The following is an 18,068-nucleotide window of genomic DNA, read 5'->3' as shown; positions in this document are numbered from 1 at the left end:
TAAAACTGAGATGAGTAAAAATTGATTTTTAATGGTGTCAAATCATTCTCTTTTGAGTGGAGAAGTAAAAGTTTAATTACTATTTAGAAAGGACACACACGACTAGAGATGTATCACCTCCTATAAGAGACAACAAGCTGAAACAAGATGCATATCAAGGGCACATTAGCTGTCTGATTAAGCATATTCTGTGGTTCTGTGTGTTTCCAACAAGCCCAGTATTTTGTCTCCATATCCCATAGAATGGTTCTGTATAATTTACTTTACAACTTCAATTCTGTCTCCTTCAATACGCTGCTTGTTTTCAGAATTTATCTTTAGTTACCCACCTCCTAAGTTCAGGACATCTTACTTTAGAAAATCAGGAGTTATTTTATATTAATTTCTTAAATCTGTACTCTGACTCCTAGCATTTTTAGAGGACAAATTAATTATGCTATGTGAAAGTTGGAAATATCTGATATAGAAACTGGTGTTATTCATATGTATCTGTCGGTGTGTATTGCAAGGGCTTATTTTCATTAGAAACTTGATGTGGGAAATATGTATGTTAAGGTTCCAACTTTGGGCCTCTTTATCTTTGATTTATTCTGAGTTTCTTAAGGTTACTGGTTAGTTTAAATACATTTGAAGACCAGGACTGAATGAGATGATAAAATAATGCTCTTTTTAAGCAACACAGTATGATCTATATAGTGAGTCTGGTTTAGGATTCTGATTTCTTATTTCGTAGGCTCAAATGTCCTGATTTACCCTTTGTATATCTCTATGAACTCTTTGGTATTTATGCAATTGTTGCATGCTAGCCACTTTTTTTTGGTATTTATTTCCTAGTGAATACTAAATGCTCCTACTCAAAGAGTACAGTATTTAACAGAACTCCAGGTAACATTAGGAATTTAGCTTGGCTGTCATGAATATTCATTCTAATATGTAATTAGTTCACTTCAAGATTCTGCCAGTAAAAGTACATGATTGTTCAGAAGGCTGTATTACTGAGCTGTCCACTTGCTTCTTTTCCAGTTGAGTGTACATATGTATGCTCAGTTAAACCCCAAAGAATAGGTATGGCAGCCCAACACTATTACCTGCTTTGGCACCCAGCAGATTGCTGCGGGAGGAGTCTTTATGAGATACTTTGAAAGAAAGGAGGGAATGTCCAGATAGAGGAAGGTTCCAACTCTCATTACAGCAGCCAGAGAGAAGAGGCAGTGACCCATAGGTGTGACATTTCCATTCCTGCAAAGACTGACTACTCAACTCACACAGTCCTGGTCAAGCATAGCTCTGGGTATGCTAAATGTGTCCCTGCTGGTGGTCTTTCTCTCAGCCCATTGGGCCCAATGGAGTGTCTGAGAATTCTTTGGAGTCAGTGATAAAGTAAAAAAACCTCTGCATCCTATGCCCCTCTTCACATGGGGTTCCCTGGTGGCTCAGACTGTAAAGAATCTGCCTGCAGTGCATGAGACCTGGGTTCGATCCCTGGGATTGGAAATTCCTCTGGAGAAGGGTGACAGAAGCAAGGTCCGATGCTGTAAAGAGCAATATTGCATAGGAACCTGGAATGTTAGGTCCATGAATCAAGGCAAATTGAAAGTGGTCAAACAGGAGATGGCAAGAGTGAACATCGACATTCTAGGAATCAGTGAACTAAGATGGACTGGAATGGGTGAATTTAACTCAGATGACCATTATATCTACTACTGTGGTCAGGAATCCCTTAGAAGAAATGGAGTAGCCATCATAGTCAACAAAAGAGTCCAAAATGCAGTTCTTGGATGCAATCTCAAAAACAACAGAATGATCTCTGTTCATTTCCAAGGCAAACCATTCAATATCACAGTAATCCAAGTCTATGCCCCGACCAGTAACGCTGAAAGGCTGAAGTTGAATGGTTCTATGAAGACCTAGAAAACCCTCCAGAACTAACACCCCAAAAAGATGTCCTTTTTATTATAGGGGACTGGAATGCAAAAGTAGGAAGTCAAGAAATACTTAAAGTAACAGGAAAATTTGGCCTTGGAGTACAGAATGAAGCAGGGCAAAGGCTAATAGAGTTTTGCCAAGAGAATGCACTGGTCAGAGCAAACACCCTCTTCCGATAACACAAGAGAAGACTTTACACATGGATATCACCAGATGGGCAACACCGAAATCAGATTGATTATATTCTTTGCAGCCAAAGATGGAGAAGCTCTATACAGTCAGCAAAAACAAGGCCAGGAGCTGACTGTGGCTCAGATCATGAACTCCTTATAGCCAAATTCAGACTGAAATTGAAGAAAGTGGGGAAAACCACTAGACCATTCAGGTATGACCTAAATCAAATCCCTTATGATTATACAATGGAAGAGAGAAATAGATTTAAGAGTCTAGATCTGATAGAGTGCCTGATGAATTATGGGCAGAGGTTTGTGACATTGTACAGGAGACAGGGATCAAGATCATCGTCAAGAAAAAGAAATGCAGAAAAGCAAAATGGCTGTCTGAGGAGGCCTTACGAATAGCTGTGAAAAGAAGAGAAGCAAAAAGCAAAGGAGAAGAGGAACGATATAAGCATTCGAATGCAGAGTTCCAAAAAATAGCAAGGAGAGATAAGAAAGCCTTCCTCAGTGATCAATGCAAAGAAATAGAGGAAGACAATAGAATGGGAAAGACTAGAGATCTCTTCAGGAAAATTAGAGATACCAAGGGAACATTTCATGCAAAGATGGGCTCAATAAAGGACAGAAATGGTATGGACCTAACAGAGCAGAAGATATTAAGAAGAGGTGGCAAGAATACACAGAAGAATTATACAAAAAAGATTTTCATGACCCAGATAATCACGATGGTGTGATCACTCACCTAGAGCCAGACATCTTGGAAAGTGAAGTCAAGTCGTCATCACTACACAAGTAGTCATCACTACGAACAAAGCTAGTGGAGGTGACGAGATTCCAGTTGAACTATTTCAAATCCTGAAAGATGATGCTGTGAAAGTGCTGCACTCAATATGCCAACAAATTTGGAAAACTCAGCAGTGGCCACAAGACTGAAAAAGGTCAGTTTTCATTCCAATCCCAAAGAAAGCCAATGCCAAAGAATGCTCAAACTACCGCACAATTGCACTCATCTCACCCACTAGTAAAGTAATGCTCAAAATTCTCCAAGCCAGGCTTCAACAATACATTAACCATGAACTTCCAGATGTTCAAGCTGGTTTTAGAAAAGGCAGAGGAGCCAGAGATGAAATTGCCAACATCTGCTGGATCATTGAAAAAACAAGAGAGTTCCAGAAAAACATCTATTTCTGCTTTATTGACTATGCCAAAGCCTTTGACAGTGTAGATCACAATAAACTGGATAATTCTGAAAGAGATGGGAATACCAGACTATCTGACCTACCTCTTGAAAAACCTGTATGCAGGTCAGGAAGCAACAGTTAGAACTGGACATGGAACAACAAACTGGTTCCAAATAGGAAAAGGAGTCCATCAAGGCTGTATATTGTCACCCTGCTTATTTAACTTCTATGCAGAGTACATCATGAGAAACACTGGGCTGGAAGAAGCACAAGCTGGAATCAAGATTGCCTGGAGAAATATCAGTAACCTCAGATATGCAGATGAACCACCGTTATGGCAGAAAGTGAAGAACTAAAGAGCCTCTTGATGAAAGTGAAAGAAGAGAGTGAAAAGGTTGGCTTAAAGTTCAACATTCAGAAAACGAAGATCATGGCATCCAGTCCCATCAGTTCATGGCAAATAGATGGGGAAACAGTGGAAACAGTGGCTGACTTTATTTTGGGGGGCTCTAAAATCACTGCGGATGGTGATTGCAGCCATGAAATTAAAAGACGCTTACTCCTTGGAAGGAAAGTTATGACCAACCTAAACAGCATATTCGAAGGCAATGGCACCCCACTCCAGTACTCTTGCCTGGAAAATCCCATGGACAGAGGAGCCTGGTAGGCGGCAGTCCATGGAGTCGCACAGAGTCGGACACGACTGAGCGACTTCACTTTCACTTTTCACTTTTCACTTTCATGCATTGGAGAAGGAAATGGCAACCCACTCCAGTGTTCTTGCCTGGAGAATCCCAGGGACAGGGAAGCCTGGTGGGCTGCTGTCTATGGGGTCACACAGAGTCGGACACGACTGAAGTGACTTAGCAGACAGCATATTAAAAAGCAGAGAGATTACTTTGTCAACAAAGGTCTGTCTAGTTAAGGCTATGGTTTCTCCAGTAGTCATGTATGGATGTGAGAGTTGGACTATAAAGAGGGCTGGGCACAGAAGAATTGATACTTTTGAACTGTGGTGTTGGAGAAGACTCTTGAGAGTCCCTTGGACTGCAAGGAGATCCAACCAGTCCATCCTAAGGGAAATTGGTCCTGGGTGTTTATTGGAAGGACTGATTTAAAGTTGAAACTGCAGTATTTTGGCCACCTGATGTGAAGAGCTGACTCATTTGAAAAGACCCTGATGTTGGGAAAGATTGAAGGCAAGAGGAGAAGGGAACGGCAGAGGATGAGATGGTTAGATGGCATCACTGACTCAGTGGACATGAGTTTGAGTGAACTCCGGGAGTTGGTGATGGACAGGGAGGCCTGTCTCGCTGCGTTTCATGGGGTCGCAAAGAGTCAGACACGACTGAACGACTGAACTGAACTGAACTGAACTGGAGAAGGGAATGGCTACCCACTCCAGTATTCTTGCCTGGAAAATTCCATGGACAGAAGAGGCTAGTGGGCTATAGTCCACGGGTTGCAAAGAGTTCGACATGACTGAGCAACTAACATTTTCATTTTTCCCCTCTTCAGGGCACCATGAAGTCTTTTCTGGGTTTCCAATGTTTCTCTTTGTTTAAAATTTTATCCTTTTATTTTTTCCATAATAATCTTCAATATCCACAAGGAAATTCCTGCCCCCAGACGGCATCAGATTCCACAGGTTAATTGTTTAGTCCTATAAGACACCCGCCATGCCCTCAACCTGCCCTCAGAGGTCAGTTGCAAGCCCAGGTTTGTTACCTGTGTTTCTGACTGACTGGCTACACACTAGGGATTCCCCATACCCCTCCTTAGACTTGCATTTGATTAATTTTCTACAGCAGGTCACAGAACTCAAAGAAACACTTTACTTACTAGATCACCAGTTCATTATAAAAGGATGTAACTCAGGAACAGTCAGATATCAGAGATGCCTAGGGGAAGGCATTGGAAAGGAGCAGAGCTTCCATGTCCTCTGCTCTCCCATTATCCTGTATTCACCAACCTGGAGGCTCCCCAAACTTTGCTGTTCGAGGTTTTATGGAGGCTTCATTTCATAGGCCTCGTTAATGAAATCACTGGCCAAAGATGACTGATTCAATCTCCAGTCCCTCTCCCTTCCTAGAAGATCAGGGGGTGGGATGAAAATTCCAACCTTCTAATCACAAGGTTGGTAACCCTGGCAACCAGTCCCACCCTTAGCTGCATTTCAAAAATTACCTCATTAAGAAAAGACACCTTTATGGCTGTCATCACTTAGGAAATTTCAATGGATTTAGGAACTCTGTGTCAGATATGGGGATGAAGAACAAATATATATTTCTTATAATAAATCACAGCATCACAGTATGTCTACTTATTTGTTGCTATTGTTTTTATAATGTCCTCTAATAAAATTTTATAGTTTTTTCTGGATTAAAGACATTCCTAGGTATTTTATAATTTTGTCATTATTTTTGAATAAGACTTCCCCTCCTCCTCCCAATCTATTTCTACCTGGCTATTAGTAGCACAGAGGATGGTTATTTGATTTTTGTGTATTTTCCTTCATCCAGATAATTTAATCTTAATACTTTTAATATTGTTCATAGCTCTTATAGTTGAATCTTTTTTGACAGAGATATTTCTTCTTTTACATTATAGCTTTAGATGAAGCATATAGAATAATGTTGAATACTAATGGAAATAATCCTTACTTTGATTTTATTTAAAAGAAGATTGTTATTAGTTTCTCTTAATCTCATACTATTTGAAATTTTTATACAGAGCTTTAAACAGGAATGATTACTGAATTCTAGCACATATTTTCCAGAATTTATGATATAGTCATAGGAATTTTGCCCTTAATTTGTTAGTACTTTGAAATATGTTGATGGATTTCCTAATATTGAACCACATATACATTCATGGAATAAGTATACCATGGTGGACTTATTTTAATATATTGCTAGATTTGGTTTCCTGATGCCTATACCCTGACCTTCTAGTTAATTGAATTATTTGTTTCCCTCAAAACACCACCACCAGTATTTTTGTCTTTTAATAATAATATTGGTTCTCATGTTCTTAATACAGCTTTTCCTGTGCCCAGTGTTAAAGGTTAATTGCATTTTAATACTGCGTGTTTTATGCAGCTGCTGTAACACCAACAATAGTTATAGTTGACTCCATGTATTCTTCTTAGGATTCTACCAAATATCTGGCTGGGTAGCTGCCCTCGCCAAGTGGAACACGTAACCATCAAACTGAAGCATGAACTAGGGGTTACAGCTGTAATGAATTTCCAGACGGAATGGGATATTGTACAGAATTCCTCAGGCTGTAACCGCTACCCAGAACCCATGACACCAGACACTATGATTAAGCTGTATAAGGAGGAAGGCTTGGCCTACATCTGGATGCCCACACCAGATATGAGCACTGAAGGTGAGTGTCCGAGGGAGCTTGTTGGATGTATTTCAGAGAAGCCCCTGTTGGTTTTTGCCTGTCTGTCTGTCTGTCTGCCTATCTACCTACCTACCTGTCTATAACTGAAAACCTGTATGTGAATGATAGATATGGAAAAATATAAGGTTTGGGGGTTAATATATTTTATATATATATATATATATATGGTATAGATAAGATATATATATCTTTTGACACCTTGGCTAAGATTCTGTTTCACATTGGTTCTTTTAATTTATTTATTCATCAAACATATTTATTGTGTATCTACTATGTGTGTGGGGCCCTAGGCTGGTGGCTGGGCATTCAAAGGTGAAGAAAAGCAGGCACAGCTCCTGTCCTCATGAAGCTACAGTCCAATAGGAAAGATAAGCAGTAATCAAATGGCTGCAAATAGAAATGTAAAGCTCTGGTCAGTTTTCTGATTAGAAAGTTACATAGATGCTGCAATGAGAGCACGCACAGGCAAATCAGACCTAGGAAGAAGGGCCAGGGAGGGTTTTCTTGGGTGTGCTTGAGCTGAGATCCAAAGTGGGAGTTGGGCACAAGTGAGGTGGGCAGAGGCTTCCAGACAGAGGGAGTAGCTTGGAAAGAGTCCTCCTTGCAGGAGAGCACGTAGTGTTGTAGGAACTGAAAGATGAGCAGTGTGGCTGCCAGTCTGGGAAGCAGGGAATAGAGTCCTGCACGACTTGGGACACAAAGAAAACTTGAGACTCTATCCTTATGCAGTGAGAAGCAGTTGAAAGGGAGGGCGGCTGAGAGATGCCAAGATATTCTTTCTCCCCGCCACCCCCCAAAAGTGCCCTTTGATTGCAGTTTGGAGTACGTGGGGCTGGGCCCACAGCGGGTCTGGGGAGGCCAGTTAGGAGTTACTGCAGCAGTTACGGTGAGAGGTAAGGAGAGAGAACCGCAGCTCGGGGCAGGGTGGGGCTAGTGATGCTTCCATTTACTGCACAAACACCGGCTGAGCCTGTCTCCTGAAGAGGGAGTTAGGGTGTGACCCGGGTGCTGCCAAGAATCAGAGACAAATAAGGAACGGTTTGATCTCGTGGTAAGAGGCAGTAAGGCAAGTTCAAAGCTAATTAAAGTGCAAAGAAGAAGGTAATGAGGATGAGTCACGCGGGCTAGGAGGCTTATGGTGTGGGAGGAGAATTTCTGCAGAGAAGCAGAGGGAGGCCATGTGAGTGTCCTGGGATTTGAGGTGGGTGTGGTAGGTCAACGTAGAGGGAGAAAGGGCATGCCGGGTGGGAGAAACAACCAAGGCACAGAGGCGTGAGGTTTTAGAGGAATAATCTGTATTTCAGCCTGGTTGGGGAATAGGGTTCTTGAAGGAAAGGAGTGGAGATCTCTGAATCCAAGGGAACAAGCTACTCGAATAATATCAATCAGAGGCCAGCAGAGGGCAGCAGAGAGCTATGGACTAGCGCAGAATGAGGGCGTTACAGTTCAGTTCAGTCTGCGACCCCATGGACAGCAGCACGCCAGGCCTCCCTGTCCATTACCCACTCCGGAAGCTTGCTCAAACGCATGTCCATCGAGTCGGTGATGCCATCCAACCATCTCATCCTCTGTCGTCCCCTTCTCCTCCTGTCTTCAACCTTTTCCAGCATCAGGGTCTTTTCCAATGAGTCAGCTCTTCGCATCAGGTGGCCAAAGTATTGGAGTTTCAGCTTCAGCATCAGTCCTTCTGAGGGCATTTGGTGAACTGCTATTCTGGAGGAAAGAAGGAAGACAGTGATGCCCAACAAGGAAAAGTTTCTATCATCAGTCGTCTTCCCCGCAAAATGCATTATGTATCAAACTCTGGTTTGAACAATTTCGAACGTTAACTCATTTAATTCTCATGACAAGAGTCCAGGCAGGTGTTATCTCCATTTTGCTGAGAAAGAGAATGAGGGACACAAAAGTTAAGTAACCTGGCTGGTGTCATACCGGAGAGACACAGCCTGGATTTCAGCACACGCAGTCAGACTCAGAATACTGCGCTTGCCACCGTGCAATGAAGCTTCTCTACATGCTCATATGGACTCTTCATGCACTTTATACAGACCACCACCCACATTTTTAACCTGCCATGTTCATCATCAGCTGGATTTAGACAAAAACATGAGTTTCTTGGTCTTCCCTGGTGGCTCAAAAGGTAAAGGATCCACCTCTAATGTGGGAGACCTGGGTTCGATTCTTTGGTTGGGAAGATTCCTTGGAGAAGGGAACGGCTACCCACTCCAGTATTCTGGCCTGGAGAATTCCATGGACTGAGGATCCTGGCAGGCTACAGTCCAGGAGTTGCAAAGAGTCGGACACAACAGAGCAACCTTCACTTTCACTTCGTGAGTTTTTAGGGAGATAGCTTGTCTCCCCAGTCAATACTCCAAGATGTAGGTGGGGACCGGGGGACTCTGACAGTCTTAGGACCTTGGCCATCTTGACTCTTTATGAATATTTATGGTCCTGCTGGCCAGGCCAGGCCCCTCAGTGGGTCTGTCTGAACTGAACTATCATTGGGGATGAGGAATTATTTTTCTTTCTGAAGGTTTGGTTGGTTGGTTACTCTTCTTGGTAATGAATGCTGATCCAAAGAAGCTTGATTTAGCTTCTAGAGCTCCGTCTTTTTTCAAGGAATTAAAAAAACCCGAAACATTATTTGCACAGAAAAGCACGGTGAGCCTGGGTCGTATTCGCCCTGTCCAGTTTGCTTCTCTGGCTTCAAAACTGAGAAGGTTGCTAGGATAGTGTGCCCATGGCTTCCAGGGAGGGTTTTGATTTTCACTTCTTTGGTTGTGATCTTCTAGCTTTGTTATCCCATTGGAATAGGATGTGAGACTAGGCTCAGAGAAGCTGAGATAAATATGGCCTGCCCTACCCCATGCACTGATTACCCCAAAACCCTGCTAACTGGTAGGCAATTTGCTGGATAGTTTGGGAATATGCAGAAGCCTGAGGGAAAATGCTACCCCCAAGGAGCCACTGTAATTGTATTAAAATCTTGTGGGGGTCATGGAGTCACCAGGACCCACGCATACAGTGGACTGTCTTTCACACTGAGGCAGTTTAGAAACAAGAGAAATGGCAGCAAAGTGAAAGCTCCCACTTGAAAAAGGCCAAAACCCAAGAGTAAAGAGTTTCTTTGGTTCAGCAAAACCTGGGGGAGTAATCAAAGGGTTAACAACCACTCCTGAATTACAGAGGAATTTTTGACCAATAGATCAATCTCCGTGGCTCACAACATTAGCACAATGAACACATAGATTAATTCAGCTGAATATTTTTAGAACTCTAGAGAAAGATCCATCTGGAAGTGTTTTGAGCCACAGCATAACGCTGTCAGATAAAGTCTGAGAAGGAAGACAGTTTGTTAGGCCTGACTGTCACCACTGGTTGTCACAGACCTGTTATAATCAATTGTGCCATCGATTCTCACTCTTGTACTTTTTGTCATGCAGAAGGGTTGGGATTGTTTAGGTTTTTGTTCTCTTCTTTAAAAAAAAAATTTTTTTTTTTTTGGTTTGGGTCTTTCACCTGAGAAACGAAAAGCTCCCACATGTAGCACTCACCTGAACACATAAAATCTGTTCACTAGAAGTAAGTTATCCTTCACACAGGAAGTACTCAGACTGTGTTTTGACCTCTGTCAGCACAGTGCCATTTATAACAAACGGTCTAGCCTGCCTCCCAAATGGGTTAATATGCTCTCCAGAGTCCTTGGCCACCCCTTTGTTGCCATGGTCTGAGTCTGTTCTCTGACTCAACACACTAAATGCAGTGTTGCCATGAGGCAAAGACACTGACCTTGGAGCCACGGCACCTGGGCTTGAGCCTCATCACCCTGGAGCAGCTGTGTGATACGGGCAGACTTGGAAAATGGGGAGTAATAATATCTGCCTTACAGGATTATAGCAGTAGAATAAGATAATTGATATGGAAGAGCTTTGAAAATTCCAAAGTTGGGGCCATATTATCAGTGCCAGTTCTTCTGTTTCTATTAAAGGGTGTTATAGATAACAGGGACCTTATCTATATTAAAGAAAAGAAGATGCACTCAAATAAAATTGTAATATATTCAGCATTAATCTGCCTCTGGATTAAGATAGGAAAGACATGTGTGTGTGTGTTGGAAAGGCTGAAACTTGTGCCAGGAACAATTTCTTTCAGGGTCAGCCTTAGGTCAACCTCAGATATCTTCAGGGACCCCGAAAAGCCATTCCAGAGTTGGATTAACTTGGAGGAGATGTGGACCAGAAATTAGATAAGAAGGGTCTTGGACTGTCTCAGATCAAATCGGTATTAATGGTTTTGTTTTAGTTAAAGTCACGTATTCAGTGAATGTTTGTTGAGCATCTACGGGGAGTCAAGGCCTGTTTTAAATCCAAAGTAAAAATCACGGAAGGTGGAGTGTTTTGCTGGACCTGCACTGGCTTTAAAATTTTCAACCTACTTGCCAACATTTAAAATTTGGAATATTTTACATTAAAAAAAAAAATCAGTGGTTCTCTCTTGCTTTGGGGGTATTGTTATTTTTAAAAATGGAAGCACTTTATTGAATTAAATTCCATCTGGAGGCTAAACATACGAAACATTCAAGTTAGGGGCTCTGGTTGACGCTGGCTTTATTGTGTGAGCCCAGATCCTGGGCACCCTCGTGTGATTCCTTGGTGGGTTATGTGTAAGAAATGGAATATTTCCTGCCATATCAGTAAACAAGGATGTCAAGTCATCAGTGATTCCAGCCCTCTGATGTGAGCTTGTGAGGTCAAAGGGCACTGAGGAAGAAGAATACCCATAATCCAGAGCACTCAGACTGCAGTCACTCCCTATGGTTGAGCCCATAGGAGCTCAGGATGTGAAGAGCACAGGATACTGGCCCCAGAATAGCTCAGATGTATATGAAAGGAATGGTTCCAGTGAGCTCAGACTCTTGCATCTTCCCCTACATAGAAAAGATACATTCCTTAACTGGGGACATCTGGTTTCCTTTACTTAACAATAATGTTTTGATGTTCAAACTCCCTGCCCTTTGTTGTAAAACTTCGATATAACCTGGCAAATCCCCTCACCTCCTTGGAGCAGTTCTCTCAGGGTGACTTGAGATGCTGTCTCCTGGGCTTGAAGTCCTAAAAATTCCCATCAAATAAAACATAACTCCCAACTTTTAGGTTGTGATTATTTTTTCAAGATGACGTGTATTTGCTCAGGCTCCCTAGAATCAGTTTTCAAGCAAGAAGACAAGCACTTGTAGGGCACAGACAGCCATCTGGGTAGGGACAGAGATGCTGAGCCCCAGGGAGGGTGTCACTGTCCCATTGGGGTGACAGCTGCAGCATGACTAGGGAAGTGGGGGACAGGGGCTCACTGGGGCTTCACATTGACTGCATGGGGGCCAGCAAGCCAACCATGGACCAGCTAGGTTAGGGAAGATAGTAGTACAGAGGTTAAAAGCAGAGACTTCAGAATTTGGACGGCTGGGTTGGAGTGGCCGTTAAGGAATAACCTTGCACAAATTTCTGATATGACTGAGGGTGACATCAGTGCCAGGCCCACATTTGTTTAGAGGCGGCTGTAAAGGAGCCATTGCACACAGAGCTTAGAACAGCGCTGAGCAGATAGAAAGAGCTCAGTACATGTTCGCTGTCATCAATCAAAGTGAAGTGAAATGAAAGTCATTCAGTCGTGTCCAACTCTTTGCGACCCCATGAACTGTAGCCCACCAGGTTCCTTTGCCCATGAAATTCTCCAAGCAAGAATACTGGAGTGGGTAGCCCTTCCCTTCTCCTGGGAATCTTTCCAACCCAGGAACTGAGTCTCCCGCGTTACAGGCTGATTATTTACCATCTGAGCCACCAATCAAAGCAGAGTCAAAATAAAGGAGGGCTCCAGCTGAGGCCAGGCTGAGATGGGTGGGCATCCTAGATAGGCTGGTGCCCCTTTTTATTCTTTCTTCATGTTATTTAAATAAGTGTTCAGCAGTTCTTAAGTGGGACGGCTGAGTGATTCTAGAAGACCTCTAGTGGGTGAGACCTGTGTTTAAACTGGGAGCCTTCTGGAGTTTCCGAGTGGCAGCTGACATTTACATTCCAGGATTATGTGTCTGAGCTCACTGAACCTTAAACTAACACAAATCCTTTCTCAACTTCTAAAATACCTGTTGAAGAATCTTTTACAGATAAAAAGGAAAGGGGGAAATACTAGGTCATTTTGGCCACTTGGTGTAGATCCTTCCTTGGGGTACTTCTGGCCAGAGAGAAGGTCAAGGGAGGGGATTCTGATGAGTCCATGTAGACCTGGCCAGGGCAGGCTGGTCCTGATGCTACAGAAGCTGAGCATTAACTCTGGGTCTCTGACTCCAGCAGCTCCTCCTGCCAATGGCCACTGTGGTCTACTTGTGTATTGGGCATTTACTGAAAACTCCCATTAAAAATGTTTCTGTTAATTCCCTGGCAATGAACATGGAAACTGGAGAGGCAACTGTAATGGGGAACTTGAGAAGTGATGCCAGCTGTGCCAGGAGCAGAAAGAGCCCAAGCTTCCTGGATCCATCACTGGAAGTTCCCTTCCTGACCAACAATCCTTAAACTTCTAACAACCTACCCCCCCGCACCCCTCTCCTCCATGGAAGAGAAGTTCTGCATTGGAACAGGCCTCCCAGTTACCAGCAGGGTCGCTCACACAGACCTCGGAGGTTTTGCCTCATCTGATTTTCCAAGTCAAATAGTGGACCAAATACACAGCCCTCTCCGAGACACCCAGCAGGACCACTCTCTGATGCATGTGGAGTCTCACAGCTTGTTTCATCGCTGGTGTTTCTTCACTGCCTCTAGGAGACTGCTGTGAGTAACCCACTGTAAGGCAGGCGCCCAAGCTCTGTCCTCAGAGCACCCTGAACCAAGCACAGAGGCACAGATCAATTAAAGCTTATGGCACAGTTTGGACTCAGAAGTCAAGCAAGGCCTAGGGGCTAGTGTGACTTCAATTCAGATGCCCTCAGGGACTAGGCAGGGAACATGAAAGTGTGGCAACAGGCACTGGGGAGAGATGGAGCTGCAGGAACTGTGAAGTGTGCTCTGCTTAAATCACTCCTGTTAAAACTATCTCTAAACTGCCATGTGGGGCCTTTCAATTCCTTAGTCAGAGGGAGTAACAGAACGCCAGGAGCTACTAAAATCCTTTTTGGCTTCCATATAGATGTCTGACTTTGATACCATAGCAGGGTGGGCCTAAAGCTAAGGCCCCTCCTGTCACAGTAGAGTGGTCACTGGGAAGGTCTTCAGGCCACAGGGGGGGTTTTGGTAACTCTCTCCTTCTAAGGTGCTAATGCCTGATTGCAATGTGTTGTGTTGGCCCCTTCAAGGCACTTGCATTTTAAAAAAAAGGACATCTAAGGAAAGTTTAAACTTACCTAAGCAGCTTCATGGGAGAATTCTAGGCCTCAGTGAGGAAAGGGCATTTCCCACCTCTGCAGTGATCCAGTGGGATGGTAAGTGTGAAGGCTGGACAGGCCTTCTCTGTGGCCCTCGAAAGATCCCCCGCTGGGCTGTGGTGTCTCCGTGTGGGTGAGGACAGAGAGCCACTGGAGGATGTGAGGTCATAGCACATAGTTTTCACCCAAGTCTCTGTATAGTTTCCCTCTTCCACCCATTCTTGAAGTAATTTACAATGACCATCCTCCACCTTCCAAAAATAATCCACCAGATTCATTTTGCTCTGAGAAGCTGAGAGCAGAAGAAACTCTAGGCAACTAAGAGTTTGCTGGCTTTAGGGGGCTCTCTGTGCCTAGGATGATAGAGAGGGCGTGGGTCCAGCAGGCCTCAGCAGAGCATTGTATATCCTGTTTCAGTGTGCTGAGGGGAAGACACTGGACATCCAATCATCAGGACAGGAGCCACAGGGCAGCAACACCTATAATCATAATTGCCTAGTAAAGGGAAACTGAATCAGTGTTAATACACACTGTGATGCTGATGGTGGTGGTAGTTTAGACACGAAGTCGTGTCCGACTCTTTGTGACCCCATGGACTGTAGCCCACCAGGCTCCTCTGTCCATGGGAATTGCCAGGCAAGAATGCTAGAATGGGTTGTCATTCCCTTCTCCAAGGGATCTTCCTGACCCAGGGATCGAAGCCAGGTCTCCTGTGTTGCAGGCGGATTCTTTACTGCTGAGCTACCAGGGAAGCCCCAATGCACACTGTTATCTTGAGGGGATACATAAATGCCTGGCTACCCCTCGTGTATCAATTAACAAGTTAGCCGTTCCCCTGGACAAATCAAAATTGGCTTTTGTCTGATGAGGCAGATGGACTCCTTTAACCAAAAGGGACTAATTCTGCTTGCATTTACCTGGAAGATCCTATTGGATTAAAGGAAATTCAAGTGATAGGACCTGTGAGCTTCTCTTTAAAATCCTTTAAACCTCTGCCCAGACCCCTCTGATAGACGAAAGGACCCATGCTTCTGAGGCTAGGCTCTAGTGAACTTCCCTTTGAAGGGAGGTTTGCACGGATGCAGGCTCACTCAAAAGAGCAGCAAAATCCAGTGACAATTCAGATCTGACTTATTGCCTCCCGGCTGCTCTTTCCACTTTATGATGAGCAGGTTCTGCTATCGTCTCACCTTTTCCTTCTACACAAAGGAGGGAAGCAAGCTCCGCCATGCCCGCCTCTCCCGCCGAAACGCCGCGATTTCTGGGGTGCGCCGCAGGAGTGACTGTTAGGGGCGGCCGGGGTGGTTCCGGTCTCACCGGTCTGTGCTGTGCTCTCTCAACGCAGGCCGCGTCCAGATGCTGCCGCAGGCGGTGTGCCTCCTGCACGCGCTGCTGGAGAAGGGACACACGGTGTACGTGCACTGCAACGCCGGCGTGGGGCGCTCCACCGCCGCCGTGTGCGGCTGGCTGCAGTACGTGCTGGGCTGGAGCCGCAGGAAAGTGCAGTATTTCCTCGTGGCCAAGAGGCCGGCGGTGTACATTGACGAAGAAGCCCTGGCCCGCGCAGAAGAAGACTTTTATCAGAAATTCGGGAAGATTCGATCTTCCGTGTGCGGTGTGTAGGGTGATGATGGATCCGCCTCCCTCCCTCCGAGTTTCCTTAGGAAGCCTGGAGTGATGCTAGTTATTGACCTAAAAGCCAAGATTCTTCCTCGACTGGAAAGACGGGTCCTGCCACCCCTACTCCCCCCACCCCCCAATCCCAACCCGCCTTCTTTAGTCTGGGGCTGACTTTCGGCTCTGCTTTGGTTGAACTGGATGTTCTTTGAAATATTTTGCAAAGGGTGCAGTGACTGATCCCGAGAAAAATCCAGGAGCAGTTGGGCTGTGCAGCGCGCTTCCAGCATCAGACGGAAAGGGAACGGGCTCAGGTCTGTGCCGGCGGGCAGATGGCACCTGCTGCACGGTCAGTGCTTTGCTGTCCTGTGGACGCACCACTGCTTTGGCTTGTTGTCTTGTGACTTGGCAGGCGGAAGAAAAGTTCGGGAGTTACCTAGATGTTACACACACACACACACACACACACACACACACACACCCCTTTTCTGCTGAACTGAAATGGAATTATAAAGTAAGAATTGGTCAGTTGGCCAAAGAAGAGAATAGAGTGGGTGAGAGCCTGGACTATGATAAAGGGAGAGCCCCATATGGCCCAAAACGATGACTTTCTAGCTTTTTTTTTTTTTGCATCCTACTTTAGAGTTGTTAGAACGTGTTCCAAAGCCTCACCTTCCTTCTGTATGCACAACCCAGTGTGATGACCTCAGTAACCTTACTATCTTTATGTGTTTTAGCTGAGGCTCTGTGCGCAGAGCTAGGGTGCCCGCGTCTCAAGGCTGGTCAGGGATGAGCTGGAGTTTATCACTCAGGTTATTTGACTCAGTGTTGTGAAAAGCACAACACCTGTGGTGTTGCCAGCACACTTTGGTGAGTTCAGTCTCTCCCAGTGGAAGGTCAATTTGTCTGCAGCAGTTTCTACAGTGAGAAATGGAGCAGTGTTCTAACAGTCACCATAGAATTCAGGAAAGTTAGTTATCCTAATTTAAACCACAGTGGGCTGTCTCTAGGCTGGAGTGGCCTGAGCCATAGTCGCTCACAAGAGGAGCTGTGTTCCCAGAAGAGCCCCAAGTGCCAAAGTCCATAGTTAATTGTTTCACAGATTAGCGGTGATCCTGGTTTACCCTCAGTTTAATGCAAAACAGTTACTGTACCTCCAGACAGTGCAATTCACTATCTGGGGCTCTATAAGAAATTCAAAGATTAATAAGACTTTGCCTTCAAAAAGCTCATAGCCTAGAAGCATCCCTGTGTTCAATCAGGTGCACTGCAGGGTTGAACTGGCAATGATTGGCTGGTATGGGAAAGGGAAATAATTTTTACTGGGTGCCTCTTATGTGCTGGATGCTTTACAATCTTATGCAATGTGATCTTCATGGTACCCCATGTGGAAGGTTTTTATTATCTCTGTTATAGAGATGAGGAAACTAAGATTCACAGAGATGAAATCAACTGTCCTCAGTCATGTGGTGAATAAATAGATGAAATATGATAAGAGTTGTTTGACTCAGAGCCGTACTTTTTTCTGTTAACCTACAATGCTTATTTATTTTTCTGCTCCTTCTTTTCTTCCATAAATATTTATTGATAGTTGTGAGAGAGTCTGTTTTAGGAAGTATGGGAGCTAGAAGGACAAAAGGTGAGTTCCAGTGGAATGCAGAGGAGGGAGAGGTGTCCTGTAACTGGGACTCAGAGGAAATGGTGTTTCATTTGAGCAGAGAAGGCTAGACAGGACAAATGTATCCTGTGATTTTCAGAGTAAAATTTATAAGCTAAGATTATATAATGTGAAGACCATCTCTCTTGTTAAAAACAAGTAAAAATAACTACTGTGTTCAAGTAATCCATTTATAGTCAAAACGTGTTTGGTAAAATTTAATCTTAAAAATGGAATATTTCTAATTATATAAATGTGTGTGTGTGTGTGTGTGTGTGTATGTGTGTGAATTTCTTTAATGTCTAGGAAGTCCAGCTATGTAACTTCCACTATAGAAAGACATTTTTTTGGGTAGATTTTTCCCTGTTTTGCTTTGATAGACAAAATCAGTTTAGGGCTATTAAAAAATGTTTTTGAACAACTTACCATCCTCAATGAATGGGATGTCCAATGTATTTAAAAATCACCTGGAACTTTTGCTAAATAAAAGCATTAAAAATAACTTCTGTGTACAGGATTTTTAAAATGTTTCTAACTTAGTCTGAAATCTCAAGGAACAAACTGTTTCCTTATTTGAAAAAGAGTCAGTTGGCTGAGCTAAATTGTTTCTTCCTTATCACTCACTTTCTCATTAGCTGATCAAAATGGGCAGTTACAGAACAAAAGAAAGTCATAGGTGA

The 18,068-nt window shown here is 43.9% G+C and overlaps 1 protein-coding gene across 5 annotated transcripts in view; it reads left to right on the top strand.

Annotated features, from left to right (window-relative positions):
- EPM2A (EPM2A glucan phosphatase, laforin) overlaps window positions 1–18,068 on the top strand; it is a 126,312-nt gene that overhangs the window by 89,268 nt on the left and 18,976 nt on the right. For 3 of the 5 annotated variants that reach the window (XM_086316606.1, XM_086316609.1, XM_086316610.1), the window contains exons 3-4: window positions 6,438–6,679; window positions 15,460–17,888. In XM_086316606.1, coding sequence (XP_086172732.1) covers window positions 6,438–6,679; window positions 15,460–15,737 — 520 coding nt within the window. In that variant the 3' untranslated portion in view covers window positions 15,738–17,888. Of the gene's footprint in view, window positions 1–6,437; window positions 6,680–15,459; window positions 17,889–18,068 lie in introns of those variants that run through there. The other 2 variants (XM_086316608.1, XM_086316607.1) reach the window with 1 other exon arrangement.

The sequence above is a fragment of the Bos grunniens genome, chromosome 9, assembly GCF_055505025.1.
Source record: "Bos grunniens cultivar Pamir isolate PY7600 chromosome 9, Bosgru_T2T1.0, whole genome shotgun sequence".
NCBI lineage: Eukaryota > Metazoa > Chordata > Mammalia > Artiodactyla > Bovidae > Bos > Bos grunniens.
This window is presented reverse-complemented; position numbering and strand designations above follow the sequence as displayed.